General features: G+C 41.7%; 1 protein-coding gene across 4 annotated transcripts in view; it reads left to right on the forward strand.

The window, feature by feature from the left end:
* The first annotated feature begins 3,194 nt into the window (after nt 1-3,194).
* The window catches only part of VRK2 (VRK serine/threonine kinase 2), a 37,663-nt gene continuing 13,935 nt past the window's right edge, over nt 3,195-26,922 (forward strand). For 2 of the 4 annotated variants that reach the window (XM_015620586.3, XM_015620587.3), the window contains exons 1-8: nt 3,752-3,958; nt 4,092-4,232; nt 13,210-13,265; nt 13,778-13,847; nt 14,194-14,281; nt 14,419-14,527; nt 15,741-15,833; nt 22,390-22,522. In XM_015620586.3, coding sequence (XP_015476072.1) covers nt 4,097-4,232; nt 13,210-13,265; nt 13,778-13,847; nt 14,194-14,281; nt 14,419-14,527; nt 15,741-15,833; nt 22,390-22,522 — 685 coding nt within the window. In that variant the 5' untranslated portion in view covers nt 3,752-3,958; nt 4,092-4,096. Of the gene's footprint in view, nt 3,215-3,751; nt 3,959-4,091; nt 4,233-13,209; nt 13,266-13,777; nt 13,848-14,193; nt 14,282-14,418; nt 14,528-15,740; nt 15,834-22,389; nt 22,523-26,922 lie in introns of those variants that run through there. The other 2 variants (XM_033513170.1, XM_015620585.3) reach the window with 2 other exon arrangements.

The raw sequence follows: 26,922 nt of genomic DNA on the forward strand, positions 1-26,922 counted from the left end.
GGCACTGTCACTGAACTTTAACAGCACTTCTCACATAATTTGTATATTTCAAATGAAAGTTCCCAGATCTCCAGTCTTTTGTTTTCTTTAAAGAGAGGACTAATTTCTTACCTGCCTTTTACAAGTCTCTGCTGCTTTCCTCTGATCTGCTTAACACATAAACACCTCTAATAGGTTGAACTTACTGTGAGATGCAAAATGCAGGAGCTGTCTACACAAAAAGCCTTAATCAGTCATGAGTTTGGTAAATGATGTCTCCATGCCATCCATATTGAGTGTCCATTACTCCTGGACATAGCACATTAACTGACTCATTAGCTATTTCAAACCATATGGACTTAGGTTTGGGTGGGTTGCTCTGATAATATCCTGAGGTGAGCTTCCTAATTATTGCAATTACATGATCTCAATCACGGGGCCAGCCACACAAAATAGAGTCAGGAGGCTCTGAAATGGGTGTCAGCACACCCAGACAATGACTGAGCTGAGCAGCACGGCCCCTGGATGTTGGAGCTCCCTGGATACTGCAAGAACTAATTACTCCCAAAGTTCTGAGGAACTGGCAGGGAGCATGGCAACAATGGAGCGAGCGCGGCAGGAGCACGGGATCTGCACAGATGCAGGGACACAAATAGATTTCTCAGCATAAACTGAGAAGCAGTCTGAAACTTGATGCCTTGTTGTCAATGCTCTTAATACAGAGATGTTACATCTCTGGAGTAAATTTAGCCATGATATTTTAAGCATCAGTGAGATCTGGAGCAAAGCAGGGGAATTGAATGTGGGAGCGCTAAAATGCCAGTGTTAAATACCACAAAAGCATCACAATGCAACGGTGAGAGAAGCTACAAGTGCTCACCTACTGCAGGAAATTTAAGGGGCTTTGTGCATGTGGCACTGCAAGATTTCGTATAATTGACTGCAATTCTTTATATTCAAGCTTAGGTTTGGGCAAGGAGAAGAAAAAATTTAAAATAAATGGAAGATGGACCGAATGTTTAATGTACAGTGCTTTAAGACAAAGACAGAAACAAATCCAGTTTCAGGACAGGTTTAATGTCTTATTAAACACTTAAAGAATGCACTGATTGCCTGAGAATCTCACCACACTCTGTATATGAAGCCCATGAACAGCTGATTGTTACGCTCCAGAACATATGCTAGAAAGAGGTTGATACTGGTAGGAAATATACATTTTTACTCTTATTAGCACACTCACATTTCTCTTAAAAGGATTTTTGAATTTGGTAGTAGTAGTAGCTATATCACCTTGAAGGGAAATTGCTTCCATCATAATTAGGCTTCCCTGAAAAAACCCAAACAACAAAACCACCCCCACAACTGTAGTTGGTATGGCCATTAATCCCCTTTATCACCTCCCCAAACTGCTACTTTGTAGTAACTGTGGGCGGACACTCGGCTTTATTGAACCTGCCTAAATGAAGATCAGTTTTCTGGGAGGGTTGCTAATTGGTTGATGATAATCAGGGAAAAAGAAAAAAAGTCCCATCTCTTAAAAAAGAGGATTTCTTAGTCCCATCCACAAAACATGAGAATGTGCTACTAACAGGGCCAAGGGCTCTAGAATCAAGTTCTAATCTGCTTAGAGCTTTTCTGAGGTAAAGCCCTTGGTCTTTACTAATTTTTAAAAATATGTATGTGTTAATTTTGTGTTTTAAAGTGTCTGAAACCAAACCATAAAAATGTGCTGGTAGCACACACCTTTTAGTGGGCCTACTAGTTATGGTTGTTTATTAATAAAAATCTGGTCTTAAAGTATAAAGTCATTCTTCAGGAGTGGCCTGGTATGTGCAGGAACTTTTCTTTTTAATATTTGCTTTTTATATGAGTCATATGACATTCCTGAGTGGTTGTCTTTGAGGATTTTAACTTTTAATGACTGATAAAAGCTTGAAAATCTTCAACTTTGCATCTATTCCCTCATTAAAAAACCAACCAAACAAAAAAAAAAACAAAACAAAAAACCCACACCAAACCCCTCCCCCCAAAAAAAACAAGCCTAGCAAACAAAACAACCTAACAAATCCACAGTTATTTCCTCAGAAGTTGTAGGATAAATGCCTTAAACCCTCTTATACCACATTTTAACATTAAATTGCACAAGTTGTGATAGAGCTCTAAGTTATTAAGGATGGTTCACTATTCCTCAGAACTCCACAAATTATTTATACTTAACCTGTCTGTTTGTTTTGTTTTTTTTTTCCTCTACCTCATCTGATTTGTTTCACTTTCTTATTCTGGTGAAACTTTGTGGGCAGGGAAAGAGCTTGGAAGCACGAAGCCCTTTGATAATACTTTCATTTCAGTTTAATTATGTGGATATCTCTTTGCAACAGCTGAGCAAAAACTTTTTCTCCTTAAACAGAGGCTTGTCCTCTGATTTCCAGGTAATTTTGAGGTAATTTTCTTCTGGAAAGATCCTTTACCCAGGTAACACATAACACTGACAACGGTGATGGTTTCTTTGATGCTGAACTGGGCATCTGTTGTTGCTTTTTAAAATAAACCAAACAATCCCAACACCACCCTCCTATGGTGTGTTTTGACAATGGTTGCAAAGGGGAAAAACTCTACAAAATGCTTTATCCAAATTCTGATTTTGCTCCCTTTGTGGCTGAGCTTTCTGCTGGTGAATCTTCAGCTGGTCTTTATCTACCAGTAACGATAAAACCACAGAGCATGCCAAGACTGATGAAGCCAAAAGGATTGTTACATAAAAGCTTAATTTACTCTCAGCAATACAGGCTTTGCAGTTGTAATCTGTGTTACTACTTTTAGGTTTACTTGCAAATTATGTGGTTGCTGATGTTTTGAATTTTGACTGCTCTTTAAAAAAAAATATACAAGTCCTTTTTCTAAAAAAAACAAATAGACTTAATCTTTGAAGTTTTATACCCTCTTTTCTGGAAAAGGACTTGTCATGGTGTGGTGGTCTCCACTGAGGTCTGCCTAGGAGGCGTGTACCTGGGTGAACGGACCCTATTGATAAAGCAAAACTTGCACAAAATGGTGGTTTGTGATCAAAGCTATGCCCTGGGATTTTGGGGAATTAAAACTCACCTCACACTGTCCTTTACTGCCAATTTACAAGGGGATTGGGCTGATCGACTCCTGGGTCAGCTGCATCTCTCCTCTGTCCCTGCCTGGAACCAGCCTGAGGTGGCCGTTACCTCTTCCACTGTGCTGTTCTGGGGTGAGTTCCTGTGTTTTTGGGTGGAAATTGTTACCCTTGACCTGTGCCAGGAAGATCCTGAGGGAAAACCGAACTGGCCTGAGTGAGGCCTGGTACTGTGACAGTTTTGTGATTTCGCTGAACCTCCTGAAAGCTGCACCCCAAATCCTGTCAGCTGAGATCTTCTTTTTTACCTCAGGCTGATCTCTGACGTCTCTATGCACGAAATAATTTTTAAATGTTCCTCCCTCGCGAAGCGCAGCCTCAGAAGCCGGAGAGCGGGAACACCCGGGGCTGAGGCACCTTCGCGGACCTCATCTCCCTCTGCTCCTCCGTCCCTCATAATCTCCCTGCTCCATCTCCCTCCTCTTCCATCCCCCATAATCTCCCTACTCCGCCGACCCCCATCTCCCTGTCCCCGGAGCGAGGAGCCGCAGCGGCCGGGACACTGCGACTTTTCGACCGCCCGCTCCCCGCTCCGGGCCCCTGAGGGGAGGCGGTGGCGCCTCAGGGCGGGGCTGAGGGGAGGCGGGAAATGGCGCGCGCCCCGCCCTGCCGCGCGGGGGGCCGTGAGGAGGCGGCTGAGGGGGTCCCGGCCTGGGCTGTCCCGGCCCTGCTTCGATCCCCGCCCCGATCCCCGCCCCGGGTTTCTCGGCGGGAAGACGGCGTCCCGCTACCCGTTCCTCCTCCTCCTGCTGCTGCGGAAGTACTCGGCTGGGAAGTTTGCGGCCGGCGGCGGGGGGAGGCCGAGAGGGCTCTGTGGAGGTGGGTGAAGGGGAGCGGGCTGAGGGGCATCGCCCCCTGTCCCTGCTCCGTGCTGGTGGGCAAAGTACACCGAGGGACATTGTACCTTCTGGCAGCAAATTTTCAACAAACTTTCGTTTTCCCATCCCTCAAGGTACGATGCCGCCCAAAGGTCCCGCCAGAGGCAAGCTGCCAGTCCCGCTCCCAAAAGACATGATCCTGAAAGACACCGAAGGGAAAACCTGGAGGCTGGGCAGTCAGATCGGCCAGGGAGGATTTGGCCTGATCTATTTAGGTAAAATACTGCTGATAGTTAAGAGGGTGACTTGCAAATTTCTTTGTAACTTCCTTAACTGGAAAAAACAGTAACTTAAAAAAAGTCTGTTTTACATGCTGTTGGTGATCCTTGTTCGAGTGTGGTTTTCTGAGCTGTTGTTCCTGTCCCTTCCCGCTCATGATGCAGCGTGTTCTCCATGGCCTGTCCAGCTCATTTTGCTGGATGCTAATGTGTTTCTGTGGGTCTTGAGTGGGGCAACCAAGGTGCCACTGTGTCAAACACCACCAAAGAGCACTGCCAGGTGATGCTTTCCAAAGTAAAAGTGCTTTTCTTACCCAGGGTTTTGGCCTTATGCCAGCCTCGTGCTCCGTAGCCCTCTTTTGGTTTCTGGTTATTGGAAGTGTTATTTTCTGGCCAGGAGTAAATTAGTTTTCATCCAGGAAATGAAGCAGTAACAATACTTAGCTGGGTGCTGCCTCTGAATTCCCATATTTTCAGCAGAGGTGGAAATGGTGTTCTGCATTTGCTGTGGCCTAGATAAGTTTCTGTGTTTCCTTCAGAAGAACCCATTACATTTCAGTCAGTTTGTGCTCTGTGAAGAGTGAATACTTCTGAAAGGCAGCTTGTAAAGCATTCTGGGTCACTGCAGAGGGTGTAATGTATGTTACTGTTGCTGGTCTCTGCGAAAGAGCAAATCCTGTGTTCAAGGCAGTATTATAAGATTGGGTGGTTTGGTTTTTGTTTTTGTTTTTTTTTTTCTTGGCAGCATATAGAAACTATATGTCTGTTTGGAACTAAGCTGAGCTTGTATGGAGCAGTGAAGAATCACCTAGAAGCAGTTTACTGTCTTGTCCCTGAAGCCTAACATGATCTTTTTAAGTTACAGTGATATTAATTCTATTTGGAATATAGGCATCAACTCCATAGGAATAAGGCATAAAAGTTAATAATTAGTTAATCAGTTAATTACTTAGTTAAATTAGTTCATTAATAACTAAGTACATAGTTAAGCTTAACTTAATAAGCAAGTCACTCCTATAGACAAAACAGCTTCCCTTTATGCAGAAAATAGCTGTACATACAGCAGCAGCACATCCAAGAGATTCCTGTAGTGAGGTTTCTGCTTTGGATTCCTCTGGAATTTCCATAGTTCACACTATTCCTCACTGCTCTGCAGACAGAACCAGTGGGAATGACAGTGGTTTCAGCTAATGGAGGAGATACAGAAGCATCAGAGGGTAGGGCACTTGTTAAGAGTATTTATTTTTTCCTTTTGGTATATCCTATTACCTTGTTAAAACCTTTGAAGCATTAGTTGGTTACATCTGAGAGATGCAGTGTATTGGGCACACGAGAGGTGTTACCACGAGGAAACTGACCTTAGCATGAGCTAAGAAGTGAAGGTGTCTCTTGAGTGCTGCCACTCCAAGACAGAGGAAGGAAGATGGGAACCTGCAGAAGTCTCCCACATCAGAAGGGTGTGAGGGAGCTGGGGATGCAGTGCAGAAAGCAGGTTTGTAGTGGGTGTAGCTCTTTATGTGTAACACATTAGTGTTGTGTTCCTGAGTCACTCAGAGTATAGCTCTGTCATTTCCTGCTGCAGCCAAATCTCACTGGACCTTGAAGGTGGCTTAGCACGTGGGATTCAGACAGTTCCGTGCAGATTTGAGTTTTCTGCCTGATCACAGAGCCCACCAAGGTGATTTCTTATATTGAGGTGTTTGTTGCAGTTTGGCTCCTACTGAACTGAGGTGGAGAGCAGTCAGTGGATTAGAATGAGAATACAATCAGGGACTCTTGGTATTACTAGTCTGTGTTTTTTTGTAAGTGACAGCATGGCTGAGGAAATGCAGCTGCCACTTTTGTAATGGTATTTGTGTTCATTTAATCCCTTCTTTCAGGAGGAACAGTGAGTGCTACCTGCAGCACTGAACTGAAGGCTCAGTTCCCTTTGTAGCTCATCAATTAAAGAGAAAATGGACATTTATCCTTAAGTATTGACACTGAAGCTTCTTTTTTTTTTTTTTTGTCTATCTCTTGATCTCTGATGAGTTTATATTAAAGTATACCATTCAGCAGCTTTTTGGGGCCTCAATGCTACAAAATTCAGCTGTCTTTGAGACCCCAGGGGCGTGAAGTAGATGACAAATTTTTGTGATTAAGATACAGATGCTTGGAGACACCCTCTTTTCTCTGTGCTGTTCAGACCTGTTTTTAGAACATCTAGAGCAAGGTGTGAGAGGACCACTAAGTTTCAGAGAGCAGCTCACCCTGAAAGAGCTCTACAGAGGTGGGAGACGGGAGGTTCGATTGCCTGCCAGGTATGAAGAGCACAGCCCTTTTATGAAAGTAAAGGTTAACTTTGCCAGCTATAGCTTTTAATAAGTATTTTTACAGTAGCAGTGTAAAGATTTTGATGTGGTTGTTACAGCTTAATTTCCCATTAAGGGTATTCCATACTCCATTAATCTGTAACAACGTTCTTGAGAAATTTTACGGTATCTCTGCAAAAACTATTTACTAGGGGTGCATTTTGTGGAATAAGGTTCTGTTCACTAAATCAAAGCTGCTGAAGGCCATTTACTGACCCTGAGTCCTAGGATGCAAATGTAGGGCTTCAGAACTTCTGACTGTGTGCATGAAAATTTACACAATCTTCACGTTAGGCCCTGCCTCACCAATGCTTTCCCTGGTTTTCTGATCATTCTGTCTCTTTCCAATCCATTCCAAATTTTTGTGTTGCTGGTGCTGATTTGCTTTCAGGCACCTCAGGTGGAGCTGTTATCCCTTTGATAAGGGGAGCAGAATGAAGAGCACCTGCAGAAGGCTGTGACATTGGTGGTGTCACAACTGGTTTGGAGCCCTGTGGAGAAGAGTGGAAAATGAACCAAGAGCTGAGGAGCCTCACATTCTCTCGTTTATCTCTCTGATCACAGCCAGTAATTAATACCAATCTTTATATAAATCATTCTCTAGTCCTGCTGCAAGCACTCTATTAATGCACAATTTGGAATGAAAATTTAAATGCAGAAAGGTCACACAATGTTTTGTTAAGGTTCCTCTGTCACAGTGAAACCTGCTGCATACAGCACTATCTACTTGCAGGCTTCTTTCTCATGAAAAAGGGATGGTTCTGAAAAATACCAATATTTTTTTAAATTTATGTACAAATGTTTGTTAGATGGTGTCTTTTATGATAGAACTTACTACACTGTGAATGTGTTTTAATTTTATGAAGCTCAGGAAAATAAGTATTGATAAAGTCATCATTGAATTGTACCCTGCTTGGAGATCAGTATAGCCAGAGCACTGTCATTTCCTTGTGATTTTTTTTCCCTCATGTTTTCAAGGAAGAGTGAAAGAATTTCTCCCTGAGCAGTAAACAGTGATTAAACAGGTGAATATTGTCTTTTAATATTAGGAGTACACTGAGCCCTACTACTGGTGGAGCTAAGGAGGAGGTCTGGTGTGGCCTGTTCTTTTAAGCTTGGGTCATAGTGCAGTCTAACTGCTGGTATTCTGGAAATCAGGCTGAGGTGTGAAAGAGATTTTGTTTCTGTTTCAGACAAATAATGGATAATTTGTAGAGTTATGAGCAGGGGTGTACCTGTCAAGGAAGAGAAGCATTGATGGAAGCACACTTGGTCCTATTGTTCATTCCTTGGTTTGCCTTGGAAGCTGCTTTAGCAATTGCTTCTGGAGAAACAAGGTTCTTCAGCAGTTGTCTAAATTAAAATAATGCAGCAAATGAATTAAAAATGCAGTAAAATGATACCAAAAGATAAATTCAGGCTGATTTTTGTTAGCTCAATGGAAAGAAGAATCTTCATAGCAAAGCTCTGTAATTAAAAGCACTAGCAGGTAACTCAGGTTAAGGATGGATTTTTCTCAACTTCAAGATGTTGAAATGCATTGTACCTGCAGATGCGAACCTTAGTGTGAAAATAAATTTGTTAGTAGACAAACACCATTTCAGGAAGGGTCAATGTTCAAATAGAGATACTGCAAGCACCCTGTGTGTAGGCAAACTAAATCATAAACTTAGCCTGATTTTGCTACTCAGAGGTTACTTAGGGCTGACTACATGGCACAGGACCTGCACCATCTGTCAAAGAGAAAATACTCCTTGCCTTTACTAGTTCTTGCTGATGAGTGCTTCCTCTGGAATCTTCACCCTTCTTCTTTTCTTTTTCTTTTTTGGTGCTCTGTAAGCTGAAAGTCTTAACTTGAAAAGTGTAATTCATTTTTGCACAGTAGTCTGAAGCCTGAAAAAAGAGATCATTGCTGTTACACTGTACTGTTCTGCTGCATCGTGTGTTGGGAATTCTTTTTCCATATGCTGAGTAATGCTGGGAGGTCAGGAGAGCAGTTTTGATTGATTGAATTTATTTATTATTTACTTTCAATGGGGGATGTAGGAGGAGCTTTGGAGGACAGCTAAGGTACCTGTTGCCTCACAGAGGACACTCCTTCAGTCGTCTTTGGCACCTGTACCCTACTGAAACTGGCATTGTATCTTCTGAGTGGGCACCATGTCAGACCAGCAGATGGGCTGCAGCAGAATCTTGCCAGAAAACAGTTTGTGCATCAAGTTTTAAATATTAGAGGCCTGGGCTCCCATCTGAGAGTGCTGTAAGAGCAGGCCATGCAAAGCTTTTCTGCCTGGGGTTAAAGAATGTGTCATCCCTATTCCAGCTTGGAGTAATTAACTTTGAAAGTCAAACAATTGGCTTCCATTGCTGTGGAATACAGAAACTCTGGTGAGTCAAGATTAAGGTTTCACAGAAGCACAAGTAAGAAATGTAGTGAAATTTCCTACGACTACTGAATGCTCTTAACTTGGAGGCTTTTGGAATTACTGTAGAGCAGTTCAGCAGTTGAATACTACTTTGTTCCAAAATCAGTTTAGTTTGGTCTTGTGGAAGATGGGTCTTATGGAGGGTTATGTATCTGTAATCTGTATAAAACCCCTCTACATCCTTAAAGCTAACTGGAATAAGAATCCAGAATAAAACCTGGTCAGAAACGCTGCTCAGCAGAGTCTGTCCAGGAAATGATGCTGCATCTGTAAAGTAACAGAGAAGTAGATCTTCCTTAGGCTGCATTAAAAGTGGAATGTATCCACCCTTCTAACACTGTCTCAGTTCTTGGGAACTACTGGATTGTGCAATGTCAGGGATAGGGAGGCAATGTGCTTTGTTTGCCTTTAAACATTTGCCTTAGCACCTCCCCTATGTAGGAAATAATTGTAGTTGTGTTTAATAGCAAATCTTGCTTTTTATTTGCTTGTGTATGTTTTGTTTTTAGTAATTCTATTGCTGCAACTTGGATCCTTTTTTTAATCATTATATGCTCTGAGCAACACTCCTTCCCTACTTTTACCTGTTGAATTTAACAGCTCTTGGCTTGACTTAAACATGGTCAGAACTTTTCCAGCTTTTTTATAGGTAATCTTTAACTTCAAAAATGTGATTATGTTCGAGATGAGTTTCAATTTCTGCAAAACTTAAGCTGATACATCACTGCTCAGGATTAGCTAATGAATGGAACAAAGCAAAAATAAAATAGTAGCAACTAAAGAACTTCTGAAAATATTTTTATTCATGTTTCCCAAACAAATATATCCTCAAAATATCCAGCAATGGTAGAGACACCAGCTGTGGGCAGGAGCGGGACTGTTTCCCCGAACTGCCAAATCAATGCTGTTTTCTTTTCCACTGTGTAAACTTTGTCAACAAAAGTGGTTCTGTGAGAGCCATTGAAAATATTTCACCATATTCCAAATGTGGCTGCCACAAATTAACTGCTAAAACTACAACAAGCACGTTTGAACTGGCAAAGGGATCTGGCACGTTCCTCTGTCAGGCTGCAATTGTGCTGTGTGGTTGTAGGAAACGGCAGTTCAGCCACAAACACCCTTTTGTTACCATAGCTTGTTAACATTTAGAGAGTGCCATTAATTAAGGATGTGGCACTCAGCAACAAAAAGGATGAAATTCATGGTTGAAGCGAATGATAATCCCATAACTGCTGTGCTGGGTGAAACCTGGGAATCCTGGACGTGGGTTAATTCCAGGTGAGATTTTTGTGCAGGCACAGCAGTGGGAATTTGCTAGGATGTGACTCTTGCTGCACTGCTTTGTTTCAGAGGGCATTTTAAAGCTGTGTGCTCCTCACTGGCGTGGTAGCTGTGGAGCTACACACAGGGGAGAAGGGAAAGAAGAGCTGTGCCCTTTGCCCTCTGCAAATGTTTTGTGAGACTTCTCTTGGCATGGGGGGGAAACGGCCCCAGCCTCCTTCACAGCTACATCCTGCACCAGTGCTCCCAGCTATGCAGATAATGGTTTGGGTTGTGTGCCTGCATCAACACCCCCCTCCCCAAATGTCAGGGGTTGTGTATCTCTAGTTGATAAAAGCAGCATAAGCTGGGAACTTGTACACTTGTTATGCTATTTTAAGGGTTTCTTTTGCAAACATAATCTCACCATATAGTGCTCCTGGTACCCTCTGTGAGTACTTATCTGCCATCAGAGACCTCCTGCCTATCAGCACTGCTCTCCTGCAGAGTCTCTGCTCACTGTCCTGCAGTCTAGCATTTAACTGATTGTAATATTATAAATAGCCATGTGCTACCACACAGAACGAGGCTAGCACATGGCTAATTACGAGTATACAGTAATTAACTATGAGCTAAACTCGCAGGAGAGTATGTGGTGGTGGTCTATGAGGTATGTAATCAGACTGTTTGTTAAACCTTGGGAGCCTTTCCAGTCTGTTAAGTAACTATACATAGTAATGAGACAATTTTTTAAAAAACCATTCATGTTTATTTATGGACAAAAAAATAGTCTGTCTATTTCTGAGCTGTGACTGGAGTTTTGCTGGTTGAGATCTGAATGGGTAATTAAAGTGATGTAACAAAAGTACACATACAACTTTTGCTTATCTGTATGGAAGAGACTGATTGTCCCAGCATTATCTGTGTGAGAAATTTAGTGTTATTCACAGGGACTGTTGTGCCTTGTCCCGTGTGTGTGTGCAATAAAAATAACACCTTTTCTCCTTTTGGATACTTGAATGTAACTCATTTTGTGGGGCACCTGTTTCAGTATCTTGTTGAGCTTTGACTTGTCTCCCTTTTCACTTTGTAACCATTTCTGGTTATGTTTGGGGTTGTTTTCCTTCAGGAGCTGCTTTTAGTGTGACTCCAAAAGCATCCAAGCCAGCACAGTGCAAGAACCATGGGGGTGAAGCCCTTTTGCTGGGCTACCTCCTGTTAATTGCTCTTCTTCATTACCCTGACAGCTGTTACTCTGTTCCAGATTACCATGAATGAGGCCTCTCTTTATGAAATGTCAAGAAGTCTGCAGGGAAGTTAGATCAGCCTCTTTCAAACACATTCAAATTTGATACTTCCCTGCACCTATCAAACCTCTGTTAAGTAACTTGGTATTGAACTACATTTTCTTACCCAGAGGTTGTTTTCTGATCTGTGCCAGTGAAGGGAGCAGATTAAATTCTGTTTGGATAATATAATGTTGTTGAATGCAGTGAAAACATGTGGGATGTGCTCCTTTTACTTTAATACTTTATAGAAATACTTTAATAGTATCTTCTATTAACACATATTCTATATTTGGCCCAGAAAAATAAAAGACATAAATGCCTGTGCCTTCGTTCCCCCTTTAGTACCATAATATGGTAAGAACAAAATGTATCAGAATTTCCCTTCTAGTAGATTTAATGTGTGTTCTGAACGTGGCTGTTACTTGTGTGAGTCTATGGATAGTTCACACCTTCCAGAGCCACAGTTTTAATATTTTGATTTTATTTTAGTGTGTTATTAGCACAGCAGCATTCACATGGGGAAGTGTCAGTGGGGAGCCTGTGGGTGTTTGGGGTGTGTACACTGCCAGATTCAACCCAGATGCTGAATAGAGTTGAAGGAAGATGGCAGCTGGAGGACTCTGTTCATTGTAGAAGTATTTTTATGCCCTGACCATCAAAAAAAGTAAGCTTGGATGGTTTGATTAGATCCAAGTTTACTTGATTTTTATTATGCGGATAAAAGGGGTCTATTTTTGTGTGTGCTCATGGTTGAAGTGTTTCACACCTGGACTGTTGTTGGTATTTGATCATTATCAGAAGTTTGAAAGGGACATTTATTTCCTAGGAACTGTATTCTTTTTACCTTTTTTCAGTGATGATTCTAAAAGATGATTTAGTCTCATTAAATTTTAATCCCAGTGTAGCTCCGTGTAGCTTCAGTAGTATCAGAGAGAGCTGATAGTTCTCTCAGGGTCAGAAGAAAATAGGATTGCATTGTCTGTGCACAGAGGTTCTGTCTCCTGGGCTGTAATTGGCACATGTGGTCAATTATTGTTTTGAAATCTCTACTTGCACTGAGAGGCACAATCCCTCAGCTCCCCTTTAGGCAGGTGGTGGCTGTGCTATGCCTAACTTAGGCCAGTGTCTAAATAATGCCAGAATAGAAATCAAGGTTCTAGGGCCAAATTAATTTGTGATAGAGGAAAGCAGACAATCCTGTCTAGAGGCATAATGTAGGTCAGAACTTTTAAGTGGTGTCTTTGTCACGACAGTAGATTGACAGCAACCAAATACAGTGGTTTTCCAATTGGCTGGAATGTCTTAAACAGCCTCTGTCCTAATGGAATAGCTCATTGTGGTGCAAAGTGCACTGAGGACACCCTGCTTACTCCTTAATTAACATCCAGGGGAGACTTCTGAAAACATAGCTTAAAACTGCTTCTCTACTTGTTGATTAAAACTTCTCTTGTGTGTGTTGGTTTTGTTTTATATTTCCTTGAACTTGGCAAAGCTCTGACCCTTAAAAGCAGGAATTCAGACTATCTTTTGGTGTGTATTCTTGGGTGCCTGACTCAGTGTTAGCACAGTCTTTGTAAATGGAAAAAATGTGTTTGCAATTACATTTTGTTGCATACAGCTTGATCTCCATCTCTTTGTTCCTTTGCAGCATCCCCTCAAACTCAGGTTCCTGTAGAAGATGATGCAGTGCATGTCATTAAAGTGGTAATGTGTAGATCTCATTTCTAAATTGTTCACTTGCATACAGTTCTTTCTCTTAATTTTTTATCCTCATTTTCAGCTCTGGGGCTCTATTGCATGCTTGTGGCTTTTGGTGCTTTGGGTTTTTTATATCCTTTCCCTGCTTGGGGATATATTTGGCATTTCCATGACACACAATTTTTCCTTGACTTGATCTTTTTCCTTGATTACAGCCCCTCAACAGTTTAGTAAAGAAAATTAGGCTATGACCTCAAACACACCAGATCCCCAATATTTCTGAAAATAGTGTCTTAAGCAGTATCTGAAAGAATCTGTGTTGATGAAAATGTGTTGCCAAACAACTTTTCTTTTTGGCTACTTAATAAAATTAAATGTCAGGTCATATGGGAGATGCAGAAAAAAGGGGTTTAATTCTCCTGGTATTTTTGATATGCTTTTCTTAAGAAACTGTTGTCTTTCTAATGCCTTTTATGTATATAAAATAAATTATACCAAGTCTCTTTGTTTCTCAACAGGAATATCTTGAAAATGGCCCCTTGTTTTCTGAGCTGAAGTTTTACCAGAGGGCTGCAAAACAAGAGCACAGTAAGTAATATCTCAGCTCTGACTCAGGTAGATGTAAGGACAAGTTTGGGTTTAACTACTTCTGCTAAGACCTGGTGCTTTAGAGCATGAAAGCCAGCTGATTTTATATACCTTGAACCAGTGACAGTTGGTAATTGCTGTAGGTTTTGTTACTTGGGTGTTGTCCTTGTCCTTTCTGGTCAGAGGGGAGACCAGAATCCAGCCAGCCAGAACAGGGCCACGTTTATTATGGGAACACCAAGGAATTGACTCCAGAGACAGGCCAGCCCTAGGACAGAGAAAACACCCCAAACCTGGAGTTCTCAGCTGCCTTTAACCCAATGTTATGTTCTTATTATTATTACAGTAAGAAAATGGATGAATCTCAAAAAAATAAGATGTTTAGGAATTCCAGTGTTTTGGGGATCAGGCCTGGCTGAGTACAAGGGAAAAAGGTAATAACATAAATGGTAACTAAACCTCAATTTGACTGACAACCCATTTTCAAATATGGAGATTTAATCCTTTCAATCTGACACAAACTTGCAACTATTTCTTAAAGGATTCCTCTCTTTTCCATATTTCCTGATAGCTACAGGTTCATGGTCATGGAGAGACTGGGACAAGACCTTCAAAGAATCTTTGAAGATTGTGGAAGCAGGTTTAAGAAGGAGATTGTTCTGCAACTTGGGGCACGAATGGTATGCACAGAGAGACAGGAAATTCTGGTGCCTCAAATTTGCTGAGTTCAGCTAGAGAATTACCTTGCTAATACAGTTCCTTTAGGTGGCTGCTGAGTTTAGAATTAAATGTGTAAATGTTATATATTTTCTTCTCTGGGTTATTTTAGGAAAAAAAAAATGGTATTCGGTAGAAAATCAAGACTCCCCTACAGACTGAAATTTGGTCAAACCAATTTTTTTTTCTAATAGGTTAAAACACAGACCATCCACTTCAACTTGTGTGTCTAGACTGAGATGTGTAAGCCTATTCTTGTGTTTCAACATGTATTGATTTTTTTTCAGTGTCTGAAGGGTATTGTATTAGACATCCATATTTGTCAAAGTTCACAATTGCATGCCTGAATGCCAAATTTTCAGTGTGTTTGCTGAACACCCTGATCACACAGGCCAGGGTTTGGCCAGTCTGCAGACAGCAGTTTTATTTCCAAATGGCTGTAGACTCACACATTCCAACAGAAAGTTACATGTGTGCTCCTTTGTAACATGATTTGTGTTGTGAAACACTGTGAAATGTTGCTATTGCTGAGCAGAGGTGGGTGGAAAATGGAGCAGGGAAAAAGGTCTGAAGTCAGAGAAGAGGAACTCTTAGACTGGATGCATCCGAAGCATCCTTTTAACCTAAATAATATTATTGTTTTAAAAACTGATGGGATTTCTTAGTCACATAACTGATAAACTTGTAATGCTCTTTGTGCTCTCCAAAAGTCAGGATTGGGTTGTCCTTTGTATGAGTTGCCAAGCACAAATGTGTTTTTTGATAATAATTAGAGCTATTGTGCCTCAGTAAGGAGCTGGAGGTGTTGATGCAGTGGGCTAGGACATGAAATGGTGGTCATGGAATAACTGTCAGGATCAAATATATGCCAGACTTTTAGAACTGATGGAGAACTTTCTAAGGGCTTGGTGTTCTTAGCATCTCCTCTGGTGTTTCAGTACTGTTTTCATTCTTGCTGTGGGATTTAGAAGCTGCTACTCAGGTAGTTACACAGGGATATCTCATGCAAAGTATGGCTTGTTTATGCTTTGCCATTTTTAGTCCAAGCCAAATTTGTCAGCTCAGTCTGTAAAGCCCTTGGTTCCCCTGGCTAAGTGAGAAATATTTGGTGGCAGGGTTAGGGGTAGAGTGGAGAAGATGATGATGTTCTCTCCTCTGTTCTAAACTCTTTCCTAGTTGGATACTTTGGAATACATACATGAAAATGAGTATGTACATGGGGACATTAAAGCAGCAAATCTTCTTCTGGGCTACAGCAATCCACACGAGGTGAGCATGTTTACTTACCTACACTTTTACTCTGCTGTTTATAACCATTGGAAAGTTTTAAGTTTGGCAAATGTTTTCTTCCACAAGTCACATATTAAAAGGAATTTCTGCATGAGCATTCACATCCCCTCACAACAGGTCTGAGAGTGGCTCTGTGGAGCTTGGGGGCTGAGAAAGCAGCGGGAACAAATCTGTGCTTGGTTCTCTCTGTGTTCTGCTGACTGGGATTCTGCTATAGATGGGTAAACTAATGAAGAGGATAAATTAAAGGATAAACTAATTGCTGCTCTAGGTTATACCAATTACAGGGTATTAGTAGAGATTAAAGATGTAACCCATTGTACTTTAATTCTTGGAAGTTCTAGATTTCTAATATTGCCATGAATTGTTTCCATGCCCTAACTCCTGTCCTGCTCATTGTAGTGGATAGAACAGGTAAGTAGGATTAAAGTTGCTATTCTCCAATACTCTATAGCCAGCCTTGAAATGGAAGTCTTTGGGTGAAATGTTTTAAAAAAAACCCTTTGGTCCTGTCATATTCCATGTGCTCTCATGTCTTTTTTTTTTTTCCTTCAGGTAATAAAATCTGAGTATGCTTTTTTAATTGGAAAAAAATCATTTAGGAAAAAAGGACATCTCCAACTTCACTTAAATATAATTAGCTGTAAGCAATACTTCTTTTAATTTTGGTTTCTCTGCTGCTGTGATAAAGAAACAGATCTTACAAAGCAGCTCCCTGCCATTGGAGGTGAACCATTTGAGTATATCTGCTCTTTTTAAAAGCGTCAAGTTAAATAGCTGAGTCAAATTTAACTTGTCAGCTTTCTGAAAGATATCATTTGAAAAGCAGCATGGCTGTTTCAGACAACCCTGGGTTTGTACAGGGGGAGCAGCTAGTGCATAATCACAGTTTATGGTGTTCTGCTGAATCCAGAGGAGGAGGCTCTTTAGAGCCAAAACGATCTGCAGCCATTAGCATAACTCAAATGACTTTTCTTTTGTCTTGGCTATTGTGTGTTTTTATGACAGTAAGAAATGCTGCTGTTTTTCACATTGCAATCACTTTTCAAGTGTCCACTTAGGGTAATCATAAAATGTTAAGGCTTGGAGCTGACTTGGAATTGGGCAAGTTGCTGAGTGATTTTCTGATTTGTTTCATGTGTTATTTCTATGAAGATTGTGCTGTACTTGTAATTTGCTTTAATGATAGTAAATTTGTTGACAGGTTAAAAATAAGGTACTTGTGAGTTACTGGACAGAGGTTTTATTTTCTAGGGTTTATTAAATAAAAGAAATCAGTAGATGCTCCAGTTTGAGTAGCTCCTAACTCAACATGTACGAAGTGTATATCACTGCTGGGAGGTTTGCTGTAGAATTTTGTTGCACCAAAATTTCTCTTCCACTAAAATTATTCTATAAAACATTTTTAAAAGTTCCCATTCTAGTTCAGAAGTGCTAATGGGGAGAATTTCTAATACTTACTTGCATTTCTATGGTGTGAATTAAACTTTCATTCCTGTATGTGTGAAGTGTTTGTGCTGCCTTTCTCTCTCTGCCAACACAGTGAATAGTTCGATTGCCTTGGTCTTAGTTTTTTTAAAAGGTAAAATGATCAACCTAATCTCATAAATAAGGAGTGAGAGCATCTAGCCTGTGGAAAACTCCAACTCAGAAATACAAGCCCAGGGGCTTCTGTAGCTCCAGTGGGAGTTGGCATAATAAAATGACCTGCCTGACCTAACGATTTCTGTGGTGAGGTTTTCAAGAATTTAATGCCAGTGGGTTCTTCCTCTTTATGATCTAGGATTTTAAGAGAAAATATATTAAAAGTGTTCCAGAATTAAAGAACCTTGTTTATAAAAGAAATCAAAAACTCATCTCTTAAAAATAATATATACCTCTATTCAAAATATAACTCTGTAATTTGTTTTGGTAAAGAGAGATGAATCTCCGTTCAAAAAAACAGGTGTTCCTTTATACTAAACTTTATCTTTTTTGCAACTGCAGAAAGTCAGTGACAAATTAGTATGTAAAAAAACACATCAACAGTTACTAAATGACAGAAAAAATGCAGTTTTCCTGTGTTTCTGCTGCTGGTCTCTCTCTCTCTTCTGTAAATTAACCTGGTGAATTTAGACAATAGCAAATAAATAAGAGTCCCCTTTCTGAAAGGGCGTGTGAAATCCATACTGCTATCCCCTACAAATAAAGTAAAGGTGCTGTCACTGTGTGACCTCCAAATGATGGTTAGAAATGGGGAGAGGCTCCCAATGGAGTGACCTCAAAGAGCTGCAGATGTGCTCAGCAGGAGGCAGCGAGGCCATTCCCCGAGTTACAGGTCACAGGATCAATTCTGCAGTCAGTGGTTCTGAGCACGGACCTGCACAGGGACTGACAGAGCAGCAGTGATGGACTGAGGGGAATGCACAGCCCATGAATCTCACAGAGGCCTCAAAGGATACCTGAAGTCATCAGACCTATAAATTACAGGTGGAGCACAGTCTCAGGGCTGTGGAGAGTTAAAGATAATTTGGTGCATGGGCCTAACTGTATGATAAAGCAGAACAAGCAGCATTGATAGGGGCTGAAAGAAATTCCAATCCATTAATATCATTCAAATGATGATACTATTAACTAGTCATCAAACAAGTGCTTAAAATATGCATTTTAAATAAATAAGGTTTGGGAGAGCACCTCTTGCAGACAATCACCTTGTAGCATTTTTTTCCCCATGGGTTTTAGAGGCAGACATGTTGCACTGTTGCAGGTTCAAGTCTGCTTGGGTTTAAAAGCTTTAAATTTTAATTGCATGTGCACCTCACTCTTGATTTGAAGTGTTTCTTAGACAAGACAGTTACATTAGAGAACTCTGACTTGATTATCAGAGATAGAAGAATACAAAATTGTTTCAGAAGATACAGAAATCATGCATTGATCTTATGGGAAAAAGTTGCATGAAAGCAATTGTGACTTCAAGCTGTTTTTCATTGTGAGGTGAATTGTTGTGATTCCTGCTTTTCAGCCCACTGGGACAGACTAAAGTGTGGGTGAATTGAGAAAAATTCAAATCTTTCCTGTTCTCCTTCAGGGCAGAGATGCCCTGTGCCCCTTCCCATCTCTCCGTTGGTAACCAGCTTTTGTTTATGAAAGGTGCTCTTTCTGTCCTAATCACAAACTTCACACTTCCTGTCCCAAAATCAGCCTCAGTCTGCCTTTACCCTTTTTGTAGTCCAGTGTCCAGCTGAACCTGACAGCTCTGGCCATTAGCAACCAATCTGCCTCTTATTAGTTGGCATCTACTTAATTATTTACAGGCATGATGTAAACCTAGGAATGGAAACACACAGAGAAAGTCACTGTACTTCATCCTTCCAGCAATAAATCTCCTGCTCTGTCCTTCAGGATGAAGGGAATACCACAAGGATCCAAAGTGCCAGGCTCATAACTACCCAGCTCAGTGCAATTAAATATCATCAAGTGTACAAGTTGTAAAAATTGTGTATGTTTAGCAGATATTTAGCACTTCAGACACCAAGCACTGTGAGGGAGTCATGCACAAAAAGGGCAAAGGATGGCTGAAACTGTGGCTGGCTGCTTGTGCTCACAAATAATTATTTGAGCCTGTGATAATTCACTTGACCAAGATGGGCACATTTATGCATGCATGAAATTAAAGGTGAAGACTTTAGAAATTTGCCTCATAGTTTGTAACAAAAATCTATTAATAACAGACCATGCTAAGCACTGCAGAGCCTGGTGCAGACTGGAATGTGTAAAGAAGAGAAAACTGAACAAAAACAGGAGTTAAAATAAGTAAGTGAGTGGGAAGGAGTGTGCAGTGTACCACAGCTAAACCCAGCTGTTGTGGGCTTATGTCCCTGCTGCACCTTCAGCATCCATGGGATCTTTTCTTATTCCAGTGTTTTGTTTGTCTTGATTGCTCTGCTCTGTTTTGTTCTTTTTTTTGCTCTTATTTGCTTTTTGTTCCCAAAAAAAAACATGCAGGTAAAAAATATTTATGATATTGAAACACATACTAAAACTGCCGTAATTTTTCTCAGTATTCTTTAATGCTCATCTGCTTTTCCCCTTCCCTATACCCTTAAAAAATCCACAACAACTATAAACTCTAAATGAGCTATCTCTACCATGTTCTGAGCAAATTTGGAAGGGCATGCAGTATTACATTATCAAAAAGTGACAACTGGCTATAAAGAACTATATATCTTTTTAATGATGAAAGGGTTATAATGAGAATTGATGAAATGAAATTAATGGTAATTTAAAATAACACAGTCATTCTGATAATGATTGTGGCAAGGTTGTAACAGTGCCTTGCTGGTTTTGTACAAGCTGAAGGGGATTGATTTTTGTTGGTGGCCAAAAGGCTTTGCCTTGAGAGGCTGCCATGTTTGTGGAAAAAATCTGATGTGAAAATTATGGAAGTAACAAATGGCCCAGCTAGAAAGAAGCTGAACTGGTACACTCTTGGCCAACTTGTGAGGAGAACTGCTGTGATCAGATGGCAGGATCACCCTACTTGTGAGTGGCTTCTTTATTTCCATCACCAGTCAGTGCAGGATAACTTAAAGTTAGTTCTCACTTCTAGAGGGTTTTCAGTATAAATTGAAAACTGCCCTGCTGATACAGCTACTGAAGGTATTTTAAACAAATCCATTGGTTAAAAATGTGCTGCGTTAATGGGGCTGCCTTAAAAGTAAAAAAGTACATAGTTACTGTGATAGGATGAGTGGGGGTACTTTTACATACTTCAGGTTTGACTAGCAAATATTTGTGGCTGCTTTCTGGGTGGGCTGCTGTTGGTATAGTTTGAAAGATCACTGGGGCTGGGCTGTCACATGGGAGTCTCTATCACATCAGCTGGCATGCCCAGCCCAAACCAGAGAGCTGCCAGAAGTACTGTGGGTGTGTTTTCTTTCCAAACAGTTGAAATCTTTTTTTCATGTAAGGCATAGCATTAATTTTTAAAGGTATTTTATCTTCCTGTCCATGTCAGAAACCTGTGGTCAAGTAAAATCCAAAGCACACCACTGAATCTGGGAAGAATGTACCTGCTAGGCTCCTCTCTCCTTCCCAGCCCACAAAGGATGCAGAAGACTCACAGAACTTGGTATTTAGGGTAGTTTGAGTGAGCTCTCTGACTGTGGGCTCAGTTAGGGGGCAGCACCAGAGCATCAGGAATACTCTGGAGAAGGGATGCAGGAGGAAATCAAATCAGTCAGCCCAACCAAGCTGATGCCCTGTCCCAGATTTTGGAGGCATCCCTGCCTCTGGTCTTTAATCTTGTCTCCCAGTTTGGCTGGGCTGTCAGGTAGGAAACATCATCGATAATCTTAAAAGCCAGCCCCCTGCAGGAAGTGAGCACTGCAGCCTGGCTTACACGCTCCAGATAAGCTCAGATCCTGCAGCAGAAACAGTAAAACCAAGAGACCAGCAATCCCAGGATTTGAAGCTGCCTGGAGCACAAATAGGAATCAGTAGTTCAACAGAATGTGCTACAAAGTAATGCGTTAAGTTTTCTTAAGGCTTTTTTGGTTGGTTGGTTTTGCCTTTACCAGGAGTGACATAATTAAATAGCAAGTGAGTGCCAGAAAAGTTTATTTTAGACTTTTTTAGAATAAACTGTTTTGTAACTAAAGAGGAAACTAAACTAAGCTTCGAATAAGATGTTTTTCTTTATCATATAATAAAATTTAGTAGAAGTGATCTCTGGGCTTTCAGATGATTTTCAGCTTTTGCCCCAGAAATCTGGGAGTGGAATGGTGAATGTGGCACTACTGCAGTGTAGTCAAATTTGGGCCCGATTCCCTTTTTTTTTCTTACATTGTTTGAACTCCATGTATTTGCTTCAGAGTAACTGGGAAACCACAGTTTGGTTCTGTGTCTTTTTAAAATCCATTCTAAATTCAGGAGGGGTTTACTGGGGTGGCTTTCTGATTTGGAGAGGCTGGTTTGCTCTGCTTTGTTTTAGCCTACCCTTTTAGTAGTTTATGTAGGAACTTGGTGACATTGGCATTCCAAAGGGTGGGACAGCAGCCCTGTGGCCACTGGGGCACTGGAGCCCCTTGTCCAGCCCAGCTGGGGGAAGCTGCTGCCTCTTCCTCTGGCTTTGGAGCTGCACAGTAGAGTTGCATTGGAAGAGCTGCTGGAAAATCCAAACAGGGGGATGTGTGTGCCTGCTTAAGTCAGGAGAAGAAGGGGTCCCATAAGCAACGTGAGGCTGCATAAAAGGCATATTGCAGTTTATGATGTCTGGATGCCCACCTGGAGAGCAGAGAGCTCAGGAACAAAATAAAATGACTGAAATCCTGCTCGACTCTGAAATAAGATAAGAGTATAGTAGTGGAAGGATTTAAATGGGGAGGGCAGCTGTTATAGCCCCCAGTTGTACATATTTTATCCTGAGGCACCATTTGGTTTAATAAAATTTAGATCTAAGGCTGTCCTTAACCTATCAGTTTCTTAAGACTTAATTATAAAGGTTATACTTTCAAAGGACAAAAGCATTATTCATTTGTCTGTTCATGTCTTCCAGGTTTATCTTGCAGATTATGGACTTTCCTACAGATATTGTCCCAATGGGAACCACAAACAGTATCAGGAAAATCCTAGGAAGGGCCATAATGGGACAATAGAGTTTACCAGCATAGATGCCCACAAGGGAGTAGGTAGGTTTCTCTTTTTTTATTTCAGATGAGTGATTATAGAATGAGTAATCAGGCTGTGAGAGCTGCTGTACACAGGAGAAGCCGTGTTGGGGATTGCTCAGCCCCTGGTGTGGTGACCTCCTCATGTGCCTGGCAATGCTTCCCCAGGGCTGGGGGAAGGGGCAGCAGGAGGGACCCTGAGAGGCTCTGCACACACAGCACTGGAGCAGCCCAGGACAGCCCTGAGAAGAGCTCAACATCAGACTTAATTGGTTTATGTTGGGAGCACTGGTTTGTGCTTGCTGTACCCTGCAGAGGCAGGATTTGCTAATGCTGCATTGTCAAGGAAAAGGGTTTGGAGTCTGCACTGTCCTTTAGGGAGAGCTGTGTCTGAGTGTCACCATCTGTGTTGTGGGAGGGTATTTCAAGATGACATTCCTTCTGCAAGGAGAAAAACCTTTTTTGAAGCCATAAAGTGTTAACTTTTTGAAATCTTTTTCCAGTAGCCTTTCATATATCTTACTTATTTAAACTCACTTTGATGGTATTGGAAACACATTTGCAGGTAAATTACATACATAGTCCTTTTATTGGATATTGATTGTACTGCCTTGCATTCCAAGGCAGACTTAATTCAACAATTCCCTAATTAGTTAAAGTCATAACCTATGTCTTGTATTCATTTACCATTAATTAAACCTTAGCTGTTTATTACACTGCAGTCCAAATCCAATAGCAGACCCATAGAGCCATGGAAAAGGGACTGGGAGGTCAATATTGAAAATATATGGTGTAAAGTCCCACTGATGGCTGCATTGTTCACAATCAATATGGTCAATGCAACACAACTTTCTTAGTTGCTATGTCAGCAAGACAAAAAGTCAATTCTAATGTTATGCTAGTGAAAAAAATGGTGATTATTGAAAAACTTTGACTCTTGCTACAAAAGAGTGTTTTTGTTAACTTTTCTTTCCCCTTTCCCCTCCTTGGCCCCCAAGATCATCTCAAGCAGGAGGGATGGTTTGCTGCTGCCAGCTTGGTGAGCATCAGTGTCATGAGTGAGAACTGCAGGAATTTGTGCTTGTTAATAGCTGCTGAACTGTTACCTTAAACTAATACTTTCTAACGAGTTTTAGTTGGCACAAACAACTGTATATTATTGCTTTTTCTATTAAAAGGACCATTGACCATGTAATGTAGAGGGTCTTGATAATTTGCCGGAGCTGTTAAAACCTGCAGTCGTTTAACTCTGGTCATTAGGAAAAATGAAATAAGACTGGCAAGTATTTCCTTCTAAGACAACTGCACCATTTCACCTGTTAGAAAATATTTTGTGGTGAGGAGAGCATCTGTTTTGGACTCTTCTGGCCTTCCCAAGCATGCAGGGTGTTTTCTGGAGGCCTGGCTCTGCCTGCTTTGCCTGGTAGCATGAGTGGTGTGGCTGTGTGCTGGTGTTTGATGTGGATGCTCTTTGAAGAGTAGGTGGAAGCTGGAATATTTGGGATTTGGCTGTTGGATAGTTACAGCAGCCAGTTTGGTAGTGTTTGTGGATGGATATTAATTCCTTTTATTTGAAAGTGCAAGGAAATTTTACAGACTTGTGTGACAAAAGGTGTGCAGAGAAAGCGTGAGGTAAACTTTGCAATCGGTGTCTTAGATAACCTCATCAAAGAGCTAAAATCATGATGGAATTGGTTAAAACCAGAGGACTCCATAAAACAAAATATTCAGAAAGATAGCTTGAGGGAGCTTGCACCCCTCTTACACTTGAAAAGTGTTTGTTTGATAGCTGGAAACAAAAAATCCTCAGATTTTTCTGGTGCTCCTGCTGAAAGAGACTGCAGAACATGATGTAGGATCTGGTATGTTGCAGAGCATCCAAACTCTTCACATGGAATGCCAGCTCTGGCCTTCTGATGGTGTCCTGCTTTTCTCTGGGACAGAGTTAATTTCCATCCCCGTGGCTGGTGCAGGCTGTGGTTTGGATTTTGGGTGAGGATGACACTGACAGCACTGGGATGTTGCAGTTGTTGCTGAGCAGGGCTCACCTTCAGTCAAGGACTGCTGAGTTCCCGTGCCCTGGCAGTGAGGAGCTGCACAAGGAGCTGTGAGGGAGCGTGGCCAGGACAGCTGACCTGGCCAGAGGGATATTCCATCCCCTGGGATAACAGGGACAGGATAAACTGGGGGGGGCTGGCTGGGAAGGGCTGATCACTGCTCAGGTGGTGCTGAGCAGCTCTGTTGAGCATCACTTACCTGCCAGGGGGTTTATTCCCTTCTTTACCTTGCTTTTCATTATTATTTTTAAAATTTTATTTCACTTATTAAGCTGTTGTTATCTCAATCCATAGACTTTAACTTTTTTCCCTGATTCTCTTTCCTGTCCCTCCAGGGAGGGGCAGGGGGTAAATGGCCGTGTGCTACTTTAATTGGTGGCTGGGGTTAAACCACGACAAACAGCCTAAATCCATTGAGGTCAAACTGCCAGGGTTTCCCATTTGCAGCAGAGCTCTCAGCAGTGCAGGGAAAATCTGCATCTGCAGCGACTTGTGTTGGAGATTGCACAGGTTCAGCTGGCAGAACACAGCAATGGCTTTCCCTGCTCTCTTGGTGTGAGGTTGAAAAGCACAGAGATGTCCCAGGATGCTGAAAGACTTGCAGCAGCTGGGGCAAAGGGCTTCTTTGCTCAGCAGCCTCCTGGATTCCCCACTCGTGGTGGAGTCTTGGCACAGTTTCCTGTACAAAGTGAGGTGGGGTGTTCTGAAAAGACTTTAAGGACTGCTGGCAAATGGAAGGTGCAGAGACAGCCTTCTTTCTGGTGTCACCCAGCTTTTCAGAGTACTTTGTTATTTCAATGCTCCAAGAATATCATTCTAATTGTTAAATGCTATTTTATAGAAATAACATCCTTTCCAGAGGGCATTTCCTGTGTTTGTGTAGCAACATAAATATCTCATCCCCCCTGAACAGCATCAGTGGCCATGCTGAGCTGGACAGATGAGAACATTCTGACTTGTTCATGAAGCAGCTACTGAATGCATGCAGTGATTTGAGGGACATGCTGAAGCTTTAACAAAATTAGGAATTTTTAGCTTTCAAAAGTGCCTCTTGGCAATGGCTTGGAGCTGATACCTTCCTTGCAGAGCCAGTTAAATGCATTCCCTTCCCAGTAATTTAAGTCAACAGCAGAGTTTCTGTGGTTGAGTGGAGAGTTTAACCCAGCTGTGTGCTGGGTTATTCCCCAGGATCTCTGTGGAGCTCACCTGGTGTGGAGCTGTGCAGTCCACTGAGATCCAGAAAGGTCCCCACCAGTGGCCACTGCAGGGAAGCACTTTGGGGTGGTGGGATTGCTCTGTGTTCTTCTGACAGCCTCTGCTAAGGCCGAGTGGGATGTGCTGTTCCCATGGCAGCTGCATCCTTGAGCTGTGTTTGGAGCTCTCCTGGAACTAAGTAGGCCCAGCCTGGCCTCTGCCACAGGATCCATCCCACACCTTCAGCATTCCTGGATCTGTGGCAGGATCCCAATGTGGGTATTTGAAATTGAAACCCTTTTTATTCTGTTGCAGATTTTTCAGGGCACAGCTGCGTCGTTGGTTTTAGCGTCGCACTGGAGTGTACTCACTGTATTCATTTTTAAAGACCAGCCTGTATAAACAGTATTGCATTTTGGTTTGTTGATTGATAATTAAGGAGAATTATATCTGTACTCAGTGTACATTTAAAAAATTGTTACATAGTTAGTGTTAAAAAGTAATATTTGGATCAATGACTCCTATGGATTTTTGTAGATTTTCTCCTCACAGAGGCATGCAGTCAATACCTAATTTCTCTGGAGATTTACTGCACTTAACATATTGAGGTTCTTTTAAATACTCCAGTCCTGTGCATTGAGTGTGTAAGCCCAGTTTTAATTTGCTATCATTGATGAACATAAGAGTATGAAGTGTCTATGCTGATTCCCTCCAGCATATATTTGTGTTTGCCATCGATTCCAAGCTGAGTCCTCTCCCTTCTCCCAACGTTTCACAGTAACTCTGAGCAGTGTTGCCATCTCTTCCATCAGTAGAGACCCCACTGAAGTCTGTGCAGGACTGATAGCTACATCTGCAGTAGTAAAAGCTGCTTCCCACAGGAATGGAAACTTTGGAGAGGCCTCTCTGTGCCCCTCCCACGGGGTTGTTGTGATGTGTGCTCTGTCTCAGCACTGGGACACTGCGTTTGTCCAGGGCAGTGCCAGCCTTGGGCTGCTGGCAGGGCAAGCCCTGCAGCCCTTGTGCTGTTTTCCCCTCTGCTCCAGCAGAGCTACTCTGTGCTGTTAAAAACCCAGCTCAGTGCTTGGCCATTTTTCCTGTTCTGCTGACTAAAATATGTGCAGGGTTCATTTTGTGCAAAAGGATGTGCAGGAATATAAACACCTATGC

Source organism: Parus major, chromosome 3 (genome assembly GCF_001522545.3).
Source record: "Parus major isolate Abel chromosome 3, Parus_major1.1, whole genome shotgun sequence".
In the NCBI taxonomy this organism is placed as follows: Eukaryota; Metazoa; Chordata; class Aves; order Passeriformes; family Paridae; genus Parus; species Parus major.